The sequence below is a fragment of the Macaca nemestrina genome, chromosome 9 (assembly GCF_043159975.1).
Source record: "Macaca nemestrina isolate mMacNem1 chromosome 9, mMacNem.hap1, whole genome shotgun sequence".
Taxonomy (NCBI): Eukaryota; Metazoa; Chordata; class Mammalia; order Primates; family Cercopithecidae; genus Macaca; species Macaca nemestrina.
The window spans coordinates 71,608,828-71,622,330 of NC_092133.1; the positions used below are offsets into that span (position 1 = coordinate 71,608,828).

Here is a 13,503-nt window from a genome sequence, read left to right on the forward strand (position 1 = left end):
GACTTGTCTCAAACTCCTGACCTCAAGTGATCCACCCGCCTCAGCCTCCCAAAGTGCTGGGATTACAGGCATGAGCCACCACGGCTGGCCCCCTTCTCCATTTCTAATTGCACTACAGCAATAAAAACCTCAGGATTCATACAGCACACTATTCTGTTATTTGCATTGATGTCTGTGACATTTTAACAGATTTAATGTCAGTGGAAGAAGCTTATCTCACCTACTAGGAGTTCATAGTTAAAATGGGAAGGCAGGTTGGGACCCCTGTGTCATTTAGTGACTCCTGGGAATTAGTTTGGAAACGTAGCTAGCCTTTCCCACTTCAGTAATGTTAGCTGCCACTCCAATTCAGCAGTACCCAGAAGCATTGCTTAATGCTCCTTGTGATATTAGGAAGTGTATATTTGGTTTTGCTTCCCTCTCCTGGCATAGAACTCCTAAAAAATCCTTGGAATCCCCAAAGTGTTAAGTATCTTTTTGTATGCTAATGAGTTGACTGGTGGCTGGCCACCTTTAGGTAGCTTCGGGGTGGGAGCTAGTCAGTGGAGAGACCAAGTTGTGATTAGAGGGTGGTGGGGAGAGGGGCTGAAGGTTAAGTTGTTCACCAATGGCTAGTGGTTTAATCAGTCATGCCTATATAATGAAGCCTCGTGAAAACCCACAAGGACAGAGGTCAGTGAGCTGGGTAGCTGAGGTTGCTGGAAGGTGGCATGCCTGGAGAGGGCATTGAAGCTGTGTCCTTTTCTATGTTTTGCACTATACGTCTCTTCATCTGTATCCTTTGTAATATCCTTTATTAAAACTGGTAAATGTAAATAAAATATTTCTTGAGTTCTGTGACCTGCTCTAGGAAATTAATTGAACCCAAGGGAGGGGCTTGTGGGAACCTCTAGAGCTGCCAGGTCAGAAGCAGTTAAAACAACCTAGGGCTTGCAGTTGGCATCCGAAGTGGGAGGAGGGCAGTCTTGTGGGACTGAGCCCTTAACCTGTGGCATCTGATGTCTCCAGGATAGAATTGAATTGAATTACAGGACATTTAGCCGAGTGTCTGCTGCAGAAATTATTGCTTGCTTAGTGTGTGGGGAAAGCCCTCACACATATCACAGAAACATTCTGTGTTGTGAGAGAATAGTAGGAGAAACTGAGTTGGTTTTTTTCTGTATCCTCAGATGTCAGGATTGGGATTTGCTAGAGTGGCTCTAGCTAGAGTGGCTCATCGAAGCATGGTTTAGGAAGAAAAAGGATAAATGGATGGGGAATGAGGAACTTTTGACTCCTGGGTGGTCAGGTGGTCACCCCTGCTATGGAGCCACAACTGTGCTGTGCTCAGGTACTTAAAAATTACCAGTGAAATTTGGAGATAGATCCAACTGCCAGGGAGTTGGTTCACTGGGTGCATAAGGGGAAGTGCAAACAATAAGAAACAAACAAAATATACAAGTCCTTGATTATTATTATTTGTAATCACTAAAATCAAGGTGAAAGAGTGCTGAATTGTACCTTGATGCTAGACCAAACTCACCAACCTCGGGCAAAGTACCCCTAAGACCTGTATTTGCTGTATTTTGCCCAATTTGGAGAAATTTAAAAAGTCAGAAGTCAGAGATTACATTGAGAAATGTGATCTGAAATTGCCTGGGGCAGTAATCAGTATAAAGCTGACAAATGGGGAAGGGTAGATTTCTGTTGGGAAGGCAAAGCAAATATCTCTAATTCTTACTGATTTGTAACGAAACTGATTTTTTTTTTGTACCATGCTCATACTGCCATATGGTAATACTGTTGGCAAGATTAAACTCCCTTGTGTAAATAAGTCTTATAATACGGATTGATGATCATATGTATTGTGAAATTCAGTTGAAGCCTCCTCAGGATGTAACACCTATGGAAAGTGACTGGCCTGAGGAGGAAATGGATCTCACTATCAGCTGATCTCTGTCCTGAATAGTTCTGCACAAGGTACAAATAACAGTAGATCAAGGGTGAAAAAGCTGGTAGAAGAAGATAAAGATGTTTCTAATGGCTTCTGTGAACCTAAAGGAAGAAACTAAGGCACAAAATACAATTTTAAAGAATTTACTTGACCATAATGAGGACAGCTGCCCAGCAGACCCAGATCCAAGTGGATTTGAGCTCCATTTGGCCTTTGTTACAAACAGGTTTTTAAAGGCCAAAAATCCAGGACAGGATGTGGGCCGATACAAAGTTGTTTGGCAGGAATTCTCTTTGGTTTACAGAAGTAACATTGATTAGTGATTGGCTATACATTGTTCTTTGTGTCACAGATTCCAGGAACTCATGTTATATAATGTTAGATAATGGGTGAGGGTCACATTGTGCAACTTGCAGTAACACTTTAGATATTTACTAGCTAGCCTGGAAACTACAAGGAAGAAAAAAAAGAAAAAATGTTTTTAAACAATTTCCCCTGGGCATGGGGGTGTGTCCTGTGAGTACAGTCTCATTCTCACGTCTCTCTGGGCCTGATAAATTTTGCATACCTCACATTCCTCATACTGCTGAGCTATTTTTTTTTTCTCTTCATAGGACAAATTAGGTGTTTTTTTGTTTTGTTTTGTTTTTTTTTTTTTTTGAGACGGAGTCTCTTGTCATCTAGGCTGGAGTGCAGTGGTGTGATCCTGGCTCACTGCAACCTCCACCTCCTGGGTTCAAGCCATTCTGGTGCCTCAGCCTCCCGAGTAGCTGGGATTATAGGTGCCCGCTATCGTGCCTGGCTAATTTTTGTATTTTTAGTAGAGATGAGGTTTCGCCATGTTGGCCAGGCTGTTCTCAAACTCCTGACCTCTGGTGATCCGCCCGCCTCAGCCTCCCAAAGTGCTGAGATTACAGACGTGAGCCCCCGCGCCTGGCCTAGTTGTTTCTTTAAACCTATCCCTATCCCACAGTAGCTTCTCCAGATGATAAGCATATTTGTGTTTGTACTCTTGCAGATACGTGTGTTATATAAATGTAACAAGTGTAAACATCCTTGACAGATATATGGACTTTTTTGCTCTAAGGGATCCCTGTTTGAAACCAGGGGGTGGCCTATGATACTATGGTGTATATATTTTGGTTTTTGTCCAGTTCCTGGCTCACAGCTTCTGTAACCCTTGCAATTTCCCAAGTGACTAGAGCAGTAGGAGTATCTTTTGTTGAGATATTTGGCCATTTGTTCTTGGTTCCTGAAACAGCTCCAGAGCATAAAAGTGAAAGAGTCTTTTGTGTGTTTTTTTTTTTTTTTTGAGACAGTCTCGCTCTGTCGCCCAGGCTGGAGTGCAGTGGCGCGATCTCGGCTCACTGCAAGTTCCGCCTCCCGGGTTTACGCCATTCTCCTGCCTCAGCCTCCTGAGTAGCTGGGACTACAGGCGCCCGCCACCTCGCCCGGCTAGTTTTTTGTATTTTTTAGTAGAGACGGGGTTTCACCGTGTTCGCCAGGATGGTCTCGATCTTGTGACCTCGTGATCCGCCCCTCTCGGCCTCCCAAAGTGCTGGGATTACAGGCTTGAGCCACCGCGCCCGGCCGGTTTTTTTTTTTTTTTTAGATGAAATCTCGCTGTCAACCCAGGCTGGATGGAGTGCAGTGGCACCATCTCTGCTCACTGCAACATCCGCCTCCCAGGCTCAAGTAGTTCTAATGCCTCAGCCTACCTAGTAGCTGGGATGACAGGTGCCTGCCACCACGCCCAGCTAATTTTTGTATTTTCAGTACAAATGAGGTTTCACCATGTTGGCCAGGTGGGTCTCTAACCCCTGACCTCAGGTGATTCCCCTGCCTTGGCTCCCAAAGTGCTGGGGTAACAGGCACGAGCCACTGTGCCCTGGGCTATTTTGTTATTTTTAACGGGTCCTTTTCAACCACATCTGAACTTATGTTAATGAGGTGATTTTTGGATAGTCCCTAGATGACCACATGGTAGGGGGTGCTGGTTGCTAGGGAACAAACCTTCCTTGGGGAGGGCATAGTAGCTAAAGGTTGAGCCAGTGACCAGTGAGTTAATTAATCGTGCCTTTGTAATGAAGTCTCCATAAAAACCCAAAGGACTGAGTTCAGGGGGCCTTCAGGAAGGTAAACAATACATTCATGTTATGGGAGGATGGGGCACCCCAGCTTCACAGGGATGGAAGCTCCTGTGCTTGGGACCCTTCCAGACCTCACCTATAAAGGAAAAGATACATAAGTATCTTCATCTGGCTGTTCATTTACATCCTTTAAAATATCCTATATAACTGGTAAATGTTTCCCTGAGTTCTCTGTGCCACTCTGGGAAATTGAACCCCAGGGACTTGGGGGAACCCTGATTTATAACCAGTCTGTAAGAAACAGGCAAAACAACCTGGAACTTTCAATTGGCATTGAAAATGAGGGCGGGGCAGTTTTATGAAACTGAGCGCTGAACCTGTGTGTGATCCAATGCTCTCTCTCCAGGTAGATAGTATCAGAATCGAATTAGAGAACATCTAGCTGGAATCTGCTGCAGAATCGTTTGCTTGATGTGTGGGAAATTCTCCCTAGGCCTTGTGAGAGTATAGAGGGAGAAACTGAGTTTATTTTTTCTACTCCTTATCACAGTTTCATGGTTTAACTCCTACTGTTAAATAATAGGAATTTCTTTTTTTTTTTCTTTTCTTTCTTTTTTTTTTTTTTGAGACAGAGTCTCACTTTGTCGCCCTGGCTGGAGTGCAGTGGTGCGATCTCTGCTCACTGCAACCTCTGCCACCCGGATTCAAGCGATTCTCCTGCTTCAGCTCCCCGAGTAGCTGGGATTACAGGCACCTGCCACTGTGCCTGGCTAATTTTTATAGTTTTAGTAGAGATGGGGTTTCACCATCTTGGCCAGGCTAGTCTTGAACTCCTGACCTCGTGATCCTCCCAAAGTGCTGGGATTACAGGCGTGAGCCACTGAGTCTGGCCAATAGTAGGAATTTCTTTTTTTTTTTTTTTGAGACGGGAGTCCCACTCTGTCGCCGAGGCTAGAGTGCAGTGGCGCAATCTCAGCTCACTGCAACCTCTGCCTTCCGGGTACACGCCCCGGCTAATTTTTTGTATTTTTAGTAGAGACAGGGTTTCACCGTGTTAGCCAGGATGGTCTCGATCTCCTGACCTTGTGATCTGCCCACCTTGGCCTCCCAAAGTGCTGGGATTACAGGTGTGAACCATTGCGCCCGGCCAATAATAGGAATGTCTGTTCAGCTGTCTGAGGCTCTTATTTGTAGGGCACAGGATGGTCATTAATGAGGTATTTTTTTTTCTTTTCTTTTTTTTTTTCTTTTTTTTTGCTTTGTGTTGCCTAGGCTGGAGTTCACTAGTGCAACCACAGCTCACTGTACCCTCAGCCACCTGGGCTTAAGAGATCCTTCCATCTCACTCCCGCTTCCCCGATAGTTGGGTAGGTGTGCACCATCATGCCAAGCTAGAAAAATTTTGTACAGACAGACAGGGGTCTCACTGTGTTGCTCAGACTGTTGTTGAATTCCTGGGCTCAAGTGATCCTCCCGCCTTGGCCCCCAAAGTGCTGGGATTACTGGTGTCAGTCACTGCACCAGGCCTGTTTTTTTAGATGGTCATTGGTAGCTCATGAATATTTGGCTGTAGTGCCAAGTGAATACAGGTGTTGTGGATGTGGTTTGTGTCTGTATAGTTACATCATTTCTTTCTCTGGATTGGGCTCTTTGGATGTTACACATTATAAGACTATAGACATCAAATCATTTGGAGATCTGTTTTGGTCACATAGGCTGTTTGTTACCTTTATACAGTAGCCCTCAGAATGCTGATAGCAAAGCAAAGTTGCGTATCTAGGCAACCTATGCCCTGGAAATGAAGGGAGGTGTTCCTGGCCTCTGGGGTGGCTTCATAGTGTTAGGGGTGGTAGAGAATGGAACTAGAAGGAATCTACTCCTTACTATGTCATACTCTTCAGGGTTCCTTCCAGCCCTTGAAGTCTGTAAGTCCTGAAATGTTAGGATTGTGCAAGGAAGGCAGGGGCCTGGATTGGTACATGATACCTCACTGGGACCTCCTCCCAAGCACAGTGGTTACATACAGCCAGAACTCAGCATCACTGGCATTCATGAGAGGTGTGAGAATGTGAGGATAAAGGATTGTTTGATCTGATTCTTCAGAGGAATTACTTGTTTGGAGATTTTTTTTTTTTTTTTTTTTTAACATTGATGGTTTTGGTTCTTTAGGAAGAGTCCTGAAAGTAGGAAAGTTTACATGTGTGTAACTAAGTCATGAATTTAAACTTGATACCCTGCACTTTAAGGCTGCTGTGTGTCACCTCTAGTGAGCCTGATTTGTACCACATTTGGTCTGGTTTTGTTGTGCTAGACTAGAATCGACAAAGATGATTTTTATGAGAGTGCTTAGGCTCTTGTGCTCTACGGACAGTTTGGGGTCTTTGGATACATTCCAGTGGCTATCAGGAGTATCGTGTCCTACTGACAATTTGATTTTTGAGTTGAATGGATATGAATTAAGTAGTACCTGATTTCTGTTTGGCTTAATACATAATGAATTTTATTGTCTCGTGAATAAAACTGAACACTTCATGACTACATGATGGGGAAACATGTAGGGGCTTTGTCCCTACTGAAATATTTTTCTTACAGTTGTTTTTGAATTTTATTTTAGGCAAAAGTCAACAACTCTAGCTTAATTGGAGTAGGCTACACTCAGACTCTGAGGCCTGGTAAGTATTCTTGATAAAGTAGGATTGTTTTGATATTTAAAAAATTAGTTTTCATTCTTCAGCTTATTTTTCAGACCTTTCAAGCACACAGAAGAGTTGAAAGAAGAGTACAATAAATACATGTTTACCTTTTGCCACAACTCTCTTTCTTTCCTTCCTTCCTTCCTTTCTTTTTCTTTCTTTCTTTTCCTTTCTTTCTTTCCCTCCCTCCCTTCCTTCCTTTCTCTTTCTCTCTCTCTCTCTCTCTCTAAAATAAAAGTAATTTTTATTTTGTTGATAAAAGTTCACTCATTGCTTTGGTTCTGTCTATAGTCTTGTTGACTTTATATAATATTTTGAAGCATGCTGTGTCTAGAGCAGCATTTCTCCAACTTCACAATGCACATGACTCATCTTGGAGTCTGGTTAAAGTACTGGGGACTTTCCCCCCTCCAAATAGGGATTTTCCTTCCCAAAGTTTATTTTGGCGATTTTGAAACCTAAAGAAAAGTTGGAAGAATCGTACAGTGAACATCATATACCCTTACCCTATGTTGACCAGTTATTAAAATTTACAGCATTTATGTCTCTGAAACTTCACATACTTTTTTTAAAAAACTGTATGTTTTGCAGACATACAGACACGGCAGCTCCTAGCATGTGTATCCTAAGAGTAAGACATTTTTCTTTATAAGCACAATACCATTATCGCATCTAAGAAAACTAACATTAATGTAATACCAAATATATATTCAGATTTACCCCGTCCCCAAATGTGTCTTTATTGTAGGTTTCCCTTTCTAGGATCTAATTATGATTATGTCTCTAGTCTCTCTTCATCTGGATAGTATACTCAACATTATTGTATATTCTAGAGCACTTTGAACTTGTTATTAAAACATTTCTCTGTGACTTGGTGCCTTACCTAGAAATGTAACCCAGTCCTTCTGGTGTCTCAGATACTTCCAAGCGCCCTCTGGTGGCCAGCACTAGTAGGTCAGCTGACAGGCTGAGGAAGTGACAGGCAGGCTTCTGGGGATGACTGTGAAAGAAGGCTCAGACTGAGTGAAGTGCCAGGTACATCACAGTGTTTTGTTTTTGTGTTTGTCTTAATAGGTGTGAAGCTTACACTCTCTGCTCTGGTAGACGGAAAGAGCATTAATGCTGGAGGCCACAAGCTTGGGCTCGCCCTGGAGTTGGAGGCTTAATCCAGCTGAAAGATACCTTTGGGAATGGATATCAGAAGATTTGGCCTTAATATATTTCCATTGTGACCAGCAGCAGGCTTTTTTCCCCCAAGAAGATGATCAAAACAAAGAATGATCTCAACAAGAGCTGTATTTTAAGTATTTAGACAGTTCCTTGTTAGCTGGTTTCTAGTTGAATTGGTTATCTAGTTACCAATGCTGCAGTCCTGCAGTCACCTATACATTATTTAAATGTATTTAACTGTTAAATGCGCTACCCACCAATAATGAAATAGACCTTTATGAAAACTGTGCAATTGTGTGCATGTTTGTTTTTATGTTCCTTTAGAAAACATTGACTATTACCATTGAATGAGATGGATCAGTGGATGTTGAGATGAGGTTAAAAATTTTGTTAAGTTCAGCCATTATTACTTTTGGTATCCCAGAACATGACAAATTATGAATAAAACAAGTATACATAATTAATGGCTCCAAGTATTTGCAGAGTTCCACGTTTGCCAGCTAGGGTCAAATCTCCGTGGTAGCTAGCCAGTATTTAATTTTTCCAGTGAGTATTTTGCTCTTTACTTAAATCTGTGCCACAGAATCTTCTGTGTCCCTAGAATAATTCCACGAGCTTTTTAAGACTACAGTAAGAGGATACATGCTTTTATACTCTTCAGTTTGTAAGTCTGTGCAGAATTGCCCTGCATAACTGAAAGGAAAAAGAAGGTGCTGAAAAGATACACAAACACACCATACCCCTGTGAGCTACTGCTAGGAAAATAAAGTAGGCCCTGGTTTGGTGCGATGGTGTTAGGCGTACAGAAGAGTAAGTTGTAGACAGTAAGGGTAACCTGTGGGACTCTGAGAGATCATTACTCATTTCCTTCTAGGCAGACATTGAAAGGTGGGTATAGGTAGGAGACCAGAGGCAACCCCTTTTGGCTGTGTAGCATTGGCCTTCATCTGGGTACGAATGAGACATTAATAGGTGGTTCTGATTGGAAAAGTAGGAAAGAGCAAGTTTTCTGATAGGAGATAATTGGAATGATATGATTAAAGGCTGGAGAAGATTTGTTCAACAAATCTGTAATAGTAGACCTGAAGAATGGTAGAGCCTGAGTGATAAGAAATGGGTAAGAAAATGGAAGGACTCATCACCCAAGAAATGATACATGCTACAAACTTTTGAGATTGAGAAGAAGCTGGTGAGAAACCAGAGCTCAAGCAAGCTGTGCACACAGGAGGGTTGGGGGCATGAAGACCCCTCTGGTCCCACTTTGTCCTAGGGGACTGGCTTGAATGGCCCATGTGAATCATGGTTCTCTGAAAGGCCCTCTCCAGACAGACATGACTTAAGGGACAGAAGGTTAGAATTTGAGTCAGCCTGAGTCAGGTAAGAGGAGAAACATGAAAAGATGTCCATGCAGGCTAGGCCTGAAAGCAACTCTTACAGTGTAAAGTAGACCCACAGGTAACTAATCACTGCTGGTGGTCCTCTAAAGGGAAAAATCCTAGTCATGGGGACTGCTGCCCCTTAGCTAACAGGTGGCCCTTTATTGGGCAGTGGCTACAGTAATTTAGACTGAGGTGTGGCACAAGTGAGTTAGCTGGCTGTCAAGGATCTGCTTAGAGTAAATTGAACCTATCCACTCAGGTGCATCCTAATATGCTTTCATGAGTTAGAAAAGTGTAGGTTTCCAGCCATGGTCCTGTGTAGTGTCCAAAATGCAAAGTGTGTCCCAGGAGCTGTGAGGTCATGTGGCTTTTTTTTTTTCTTTTTTCTTTTTAGACGAGTCTCGCTCTGTTGCTCAGGCTGGAGTGCAGTGGTGCAGTCTGGGCTCACTGCAACCTCCGCCTCCTGGGTTCAAGCAATTCTGCCTCAGCCTCCCCAGTAGCTGGGATTACAGGTGTGTACTACCACACCTGTCTAATTTCTGTATTTTTAGTAGAGACCAGGTTTCACCATGTTGACCAGGCTGGTCTCGAACTCGTGACCTCAAATGATCCACCTGCTTCAACCTCCCAAGGTGCTAGGATTACAGGCATGAGCCACTGCACCCAGCCTCATGTAGCTCTTTAGCCCTGCTTCCAGCAGTCTCCAGGGACACTTCCCATCACCGTGGCTTACCAGGTAGTGACAAGGCTGCTTGAATTCCAGGCTAATGCCACTTATGCCTGAGGCAGTGTCAGTGGAAAGAATTTGACCTTCATCTGTCAGTGGAGATAAGATCTATGAGGTTGGGGAGATTTAAATGAGGAGCAGAGCACCTGGGTCAAAAGTGCTCCATAAGGCCTGGTTCCTTCTCCACCTCACCTCATAGGCAGATGGTTCAGGAAAGCCTGAAGTTCTCTTTATCCTCTAGGGAGTGTGGTAACAACTGCTGTACCTATAGGCTTGTTTGCTTCACACCTCCCTGGCCAATGATCCCCCTCACTTTCCTTCAGAATTTCAAGGAGACGGCGGGATACTCAAGTCAACCCCGAGGGCCTCAGGTCTAGGCCAACTGACCTGGCTCTCAGAGGTGATGTTCCCCTACCAGGGCCTCCACTGGAGAGGTGAGGCTGGGGAGCTGACTGTGCTGTGAAGATATGAGCAAGCCGCCGGCAGAACTGACATCACCTACAAAAGCACACAAGTGACACCCGTGGGCACCTGCAATCCTCTTTCCTGTTGTCAGACACCATAGTGGCCCTCCACCAGTCCCCAGCTTCACGGAACCAGAGCTTCGCCTGCCCTGAGGGAGAGATGTAGGAGGGAGACAAGCCTGAGGAGCTGGGGTCTCTGGCCATTACATGTGGCCAGGCCAATTAAAACTTCATAACCTGTCTCCTGCCAGCTGGAGGTTCCTGCAGTAGGGCCACAGACCTGGCGCCAGGGAGGGGACAAACCTCAAGGCCCCTTTCACTGAAGGAGCTATCTGTGCTGGGCCTTCCCTCCCTTCCCCATCCAGGGCCACACACGGAAGCTCAGGAGGTCGTGTGTCCCAGCCCCACTTTATTTTCGAATTTAAAACTCAGGGTCAATTCCTGGGGTTCCCAGGCAACCCTCCCTCGCTCACTAGGGGCCAGCCCTAGATCTTGAAGGCCAAGGTGAGGCCATCGCCCAGGGGCAGGAGGCTGATGTAGACCCTGACGTCCCGCCGGATGCGTTCGTTTAGGTTTCGCACACACTCGGCCGCCACGTCCCCTTTCGGAGGTTGCAGCACCTTCCCGCGCCACAGGACCTGCGGGAGGGCGGGGCCAACCGGGCCGTGGGAGGCGGGGCCTCGGAGGGAGGTGCTCGGGCGGAAGGCGGGGCCTCGGAGGGAGGTGCCCAGGCAGGAGGCGGGGCCTCGGAGGGAGGTGCCCGGGCGGGAGGTGACCAGAGCCGGAGACAGAGAACCAAAGCGGAGGAAAGCCAGGGTACCTACTGGGGCCGGAGCCCCGCAGGGGGTGGAGCCTATGTGACTGGACTGGGTGGGGCTTTGGGGTATAAGAGGAGTCAAGGAAAAAGATGGAGACCCGCCCCGAGAGGGTGCTTTCTCCTCCCCCGCAGTGGATCCCTTACTCTGAGGACGGCGAGGATGCCTCCGGGTCGCAGCAGCTGCAGGCAGCGCTCGTAGTAGGCAGCGCAGTTCTCCTTGTCCGCATCTACCACGGCCACGTCGAAGGTGCCGGCCTCGCCCGCCGCCAGCAGTTCGTCTTGCAGCGGGAGGGAGGGCAGGTGCGGCTGAGTCCGCGGCCCCGGCGTCCCTAAGGCCCCTCCCAGGCCGGCCCGGGCGCTGTGATAGCCGGCCGTGCCCTTAACCCGCAGGCCTAGTCACAGCTCGGCCACACAGCGACCTCGTTTGCAATGGCCACAAAACCCTTCCCGCTTCGGTGCTCACCCAGGGTCTGCAGGGCGGGCTTCAGCCGGAGGTCGATCTTGTGCTCCGCCTCGGCCTACGGAGGAAGCGGGTCAGCCGTTGCGCCCTCGCCTGGGGCTGCGGGGCTACGCGCGGGCGCTCACCTGCCTCCACAGGGGCCGTCCCAGCTCCGGGGGCTGCGCTTCCACCTCGCAGGTCACCACGCGCCCGTCTGCGGGCAGCGCCAGGGCCAGGGCCAGGGCAGAGTAGCCCGTGAAGGTGCCTGGGACCAGAACACAGACGGGCTCAGAGCAGAGTGGGGGTTGGCCCAGAAACCTCGGCCCTCCGGGATCCCGGCTGCGTGCCCCTACCCAGGTCCAGCGCCTTCTTGGCCTGGATGAGCCGCGCCAGGTTGGCCAAGAGCTGGGCCTGCTCGCAGGTCATCATGGAATCCCCCTGCGGCTGCTCCAGGGTCAGCTGCGTGAAAGAAGGTGTCACCAGCCATGCCGGTTACCCACCTTCGCCCTGGGGTCCCAAACTCCCAGGAGCGCGGTTCTGGGCGTGGCCTGGGGGACAGACCCTCCGGGAACGCCCACCGCACCCGGCCCGGGGAAGCCGGAAGCCCAGAGAGGGCCACGGCCCAGCCCAAGGTCACACAGCCACGTGGGACCCGCAGGGCCCGAGAGGGACGCCCGTTCCCGTCCCGCGCCCTGCTGACCAGCCTCAGGCTTCGCAGCGCCGGGTGCTCCCGCATGGAACGGCTCAGAAGATACTGCCACAGCGGGCTGTCCTCGGGGGGAAGCAGGCACTGCTCTCGCCGGCCTCGCCATGGGGGGCACCGCCTTCCTGCCAGGGAGAAGATATTGGATCAGGGTACAGGGCTCTGCGGCCACAGGGTAGTTAACCTGAGCCACGCCGCGCCCTCCTTTGCGCCCGCCCGCCGGGACAGGGTCCTGCTCACCCAGGAAGAGGCCAGTGGCGAAGGCCGCGCCCAGCGCGGCTGAGCCCAGGGCCAGCGCGGCGGGCACGGAGAGCCGGGGCACCGGCTGGGTCATGGCGCGGGCAGGAGGCGGCGGGAGGCAATGGCAGGTCACGTGCGCTGGAGCTCCTGGGACACGTCTCGGATTCGCGGGCCCGCCGGGCTCCACCTTGTCTGGGCACTGCCCGCGGAGCAGTGGTCTCGGGCATCATCTGGCGGCCACACAGCCTTACTGCAAGCCCTGCCCGATAGAGCCGGGCGCGATCTGGTGGCCGCGCGGGGAACTGCGCCCCTGCGGGCAGCAGGCAAGCGCTGGATCTGAATTTTCCCGCCTTTGCCCGCAGTCCAGGGGCCTGCGTCCATTGCTCCTCCTGCCAATGCTTTTTCTCCTCGCCACTATTTATTCTGAGGCCCCTTGGGGCATATGTGGATTGTGTATGGAGGGCGCCAGTGTAAATTACAAGATAGTCACAAGTACAAAAGATACAGATTAAAGGGGGAAGGTCTCCCGAAGGCCTCCCGGGCAAGATGCCCCAAAGCATCAGGCTGAAGGAGTGAAGGACCTGGTTTGAGGGCACGCAGCCTCGAGTTGGGGTTCAGGAGGCCTGGGGTGGGCCTGTGGAACTGAGACCATATTCTTAGCTGTTAAAATCCTGCCTTTGGGGGCCAGATAGATATGAGCGTCTGATCTTGGGCCTGCCAGTCTCTCTGAGCCTCAGTTTCCTTCCTGTAAAATGAGGCCCACAATCTTACCATAAAAGGCACCAGATCCCACAGCTTCGCACACAGTAGCACAATAGGTAAGTGGCAGCCGCTGTTATGTTTGTAGG

At 48.5% G+C, this 13,503-nt stretch overlaps 2 protein-coding genes across 5 annotated transcripts in view; one reads left to right on the top strand and one right to left on the bottom strand.

Moving 5' to 3' along the window:
- Window positions 1–8,178, top strand: part of LOC105465993 (voltage dependent anion channel 2) — a 22,062-nt gene extending 13,884 nt beyond the window's left edge. Inside the window, exons 9-10 of the mRNA XM_011714708.3 lie at window positions 6,638–6,695; window positions 7,791–8,178. Of these exons, the coding sequence (XP_011713010.1) occupies window positions 6,638–6,695; window positions 7,791–7,882 (150 nt within the window). The 3' untranslated portion in view covers window positions 7,883–8,178. The remainder of the gene's footprint in view (window positions 1–6,637; window positions 6,696–7,790) is intronic.
- On the bottom strand, window positions 6,142–12,900 carry LOC105465994 (catechol-O-methyltransferase domain containing 1). 4 transcript variants are annotated; one of them, XR_011607852.1, is made up of 8 exons: window positions 12,656–12,900; window positions 12,413–12,540; window positions 12,066–12,171; window positions 11,859–11,977; window positions 11,737–11,791; window positions 11,418–11,551; window positions 10,380–11,094; window positions 6,142–7,716 (listed from the first exon to the last, which is right to left on the bottom strand). XR_011607852.1 is itself a non-coding variant. In XM_071069778.1 (7 exons), the coding sequence occupies exons 1-7, from the start codon at window positions 12,883–12,885 to the stop codon at window positions 7,672–7,674; spliced, it is 813 nt and encodes a 270-aa protein (XP_070925879.1). In that variant the 5' UTR covers window positions 12,886–12,900; the 3' UTR covers window positions 6,142–7,671. The 4 variants fall into 4 exon arrangements, 3 of the variants coding, with proteins under 3 accessions (XP_070925879.1, XP_011713013.2, XP_011713012.1); XM_071069778.1 differs by lacking the exon at window positions 10,380–11,094 and having other exon boundaries at window positions 12,413–12,536; XM_011714711.3 differs by lacking the exon at window positions 10,380–11,094.
- Window positions 12,901–13,503: the final 603 nt, after the last annotated feature.

Excerpts from the sequence above, each read along its gene's own strand:
- LOC105465994 (XM_011714711.3), bottom strand. The coding sequence starts at position 12,885 with ATGATGCCCGAGACCACTGCTCCGCGGGCAGTGCCCAGACAAGGTGGA. Across the intron at positions 12,172-12,412 it reads CGCTGCGAAGCCTGAGGCTG|CTGACCCTGGAGCAGCCGCA; the intron begins GTCAGCAGGGCG and ends TCTTTCACGCAG. Across the intron at positions 11,792-11,858 it reads GACGGCCCCTGTGGAGGCAG|GCCGAGGCGGAGCACAAGAT; the intron begins GTGAGCGCCCGC and ends CTTCCTCCGTAG.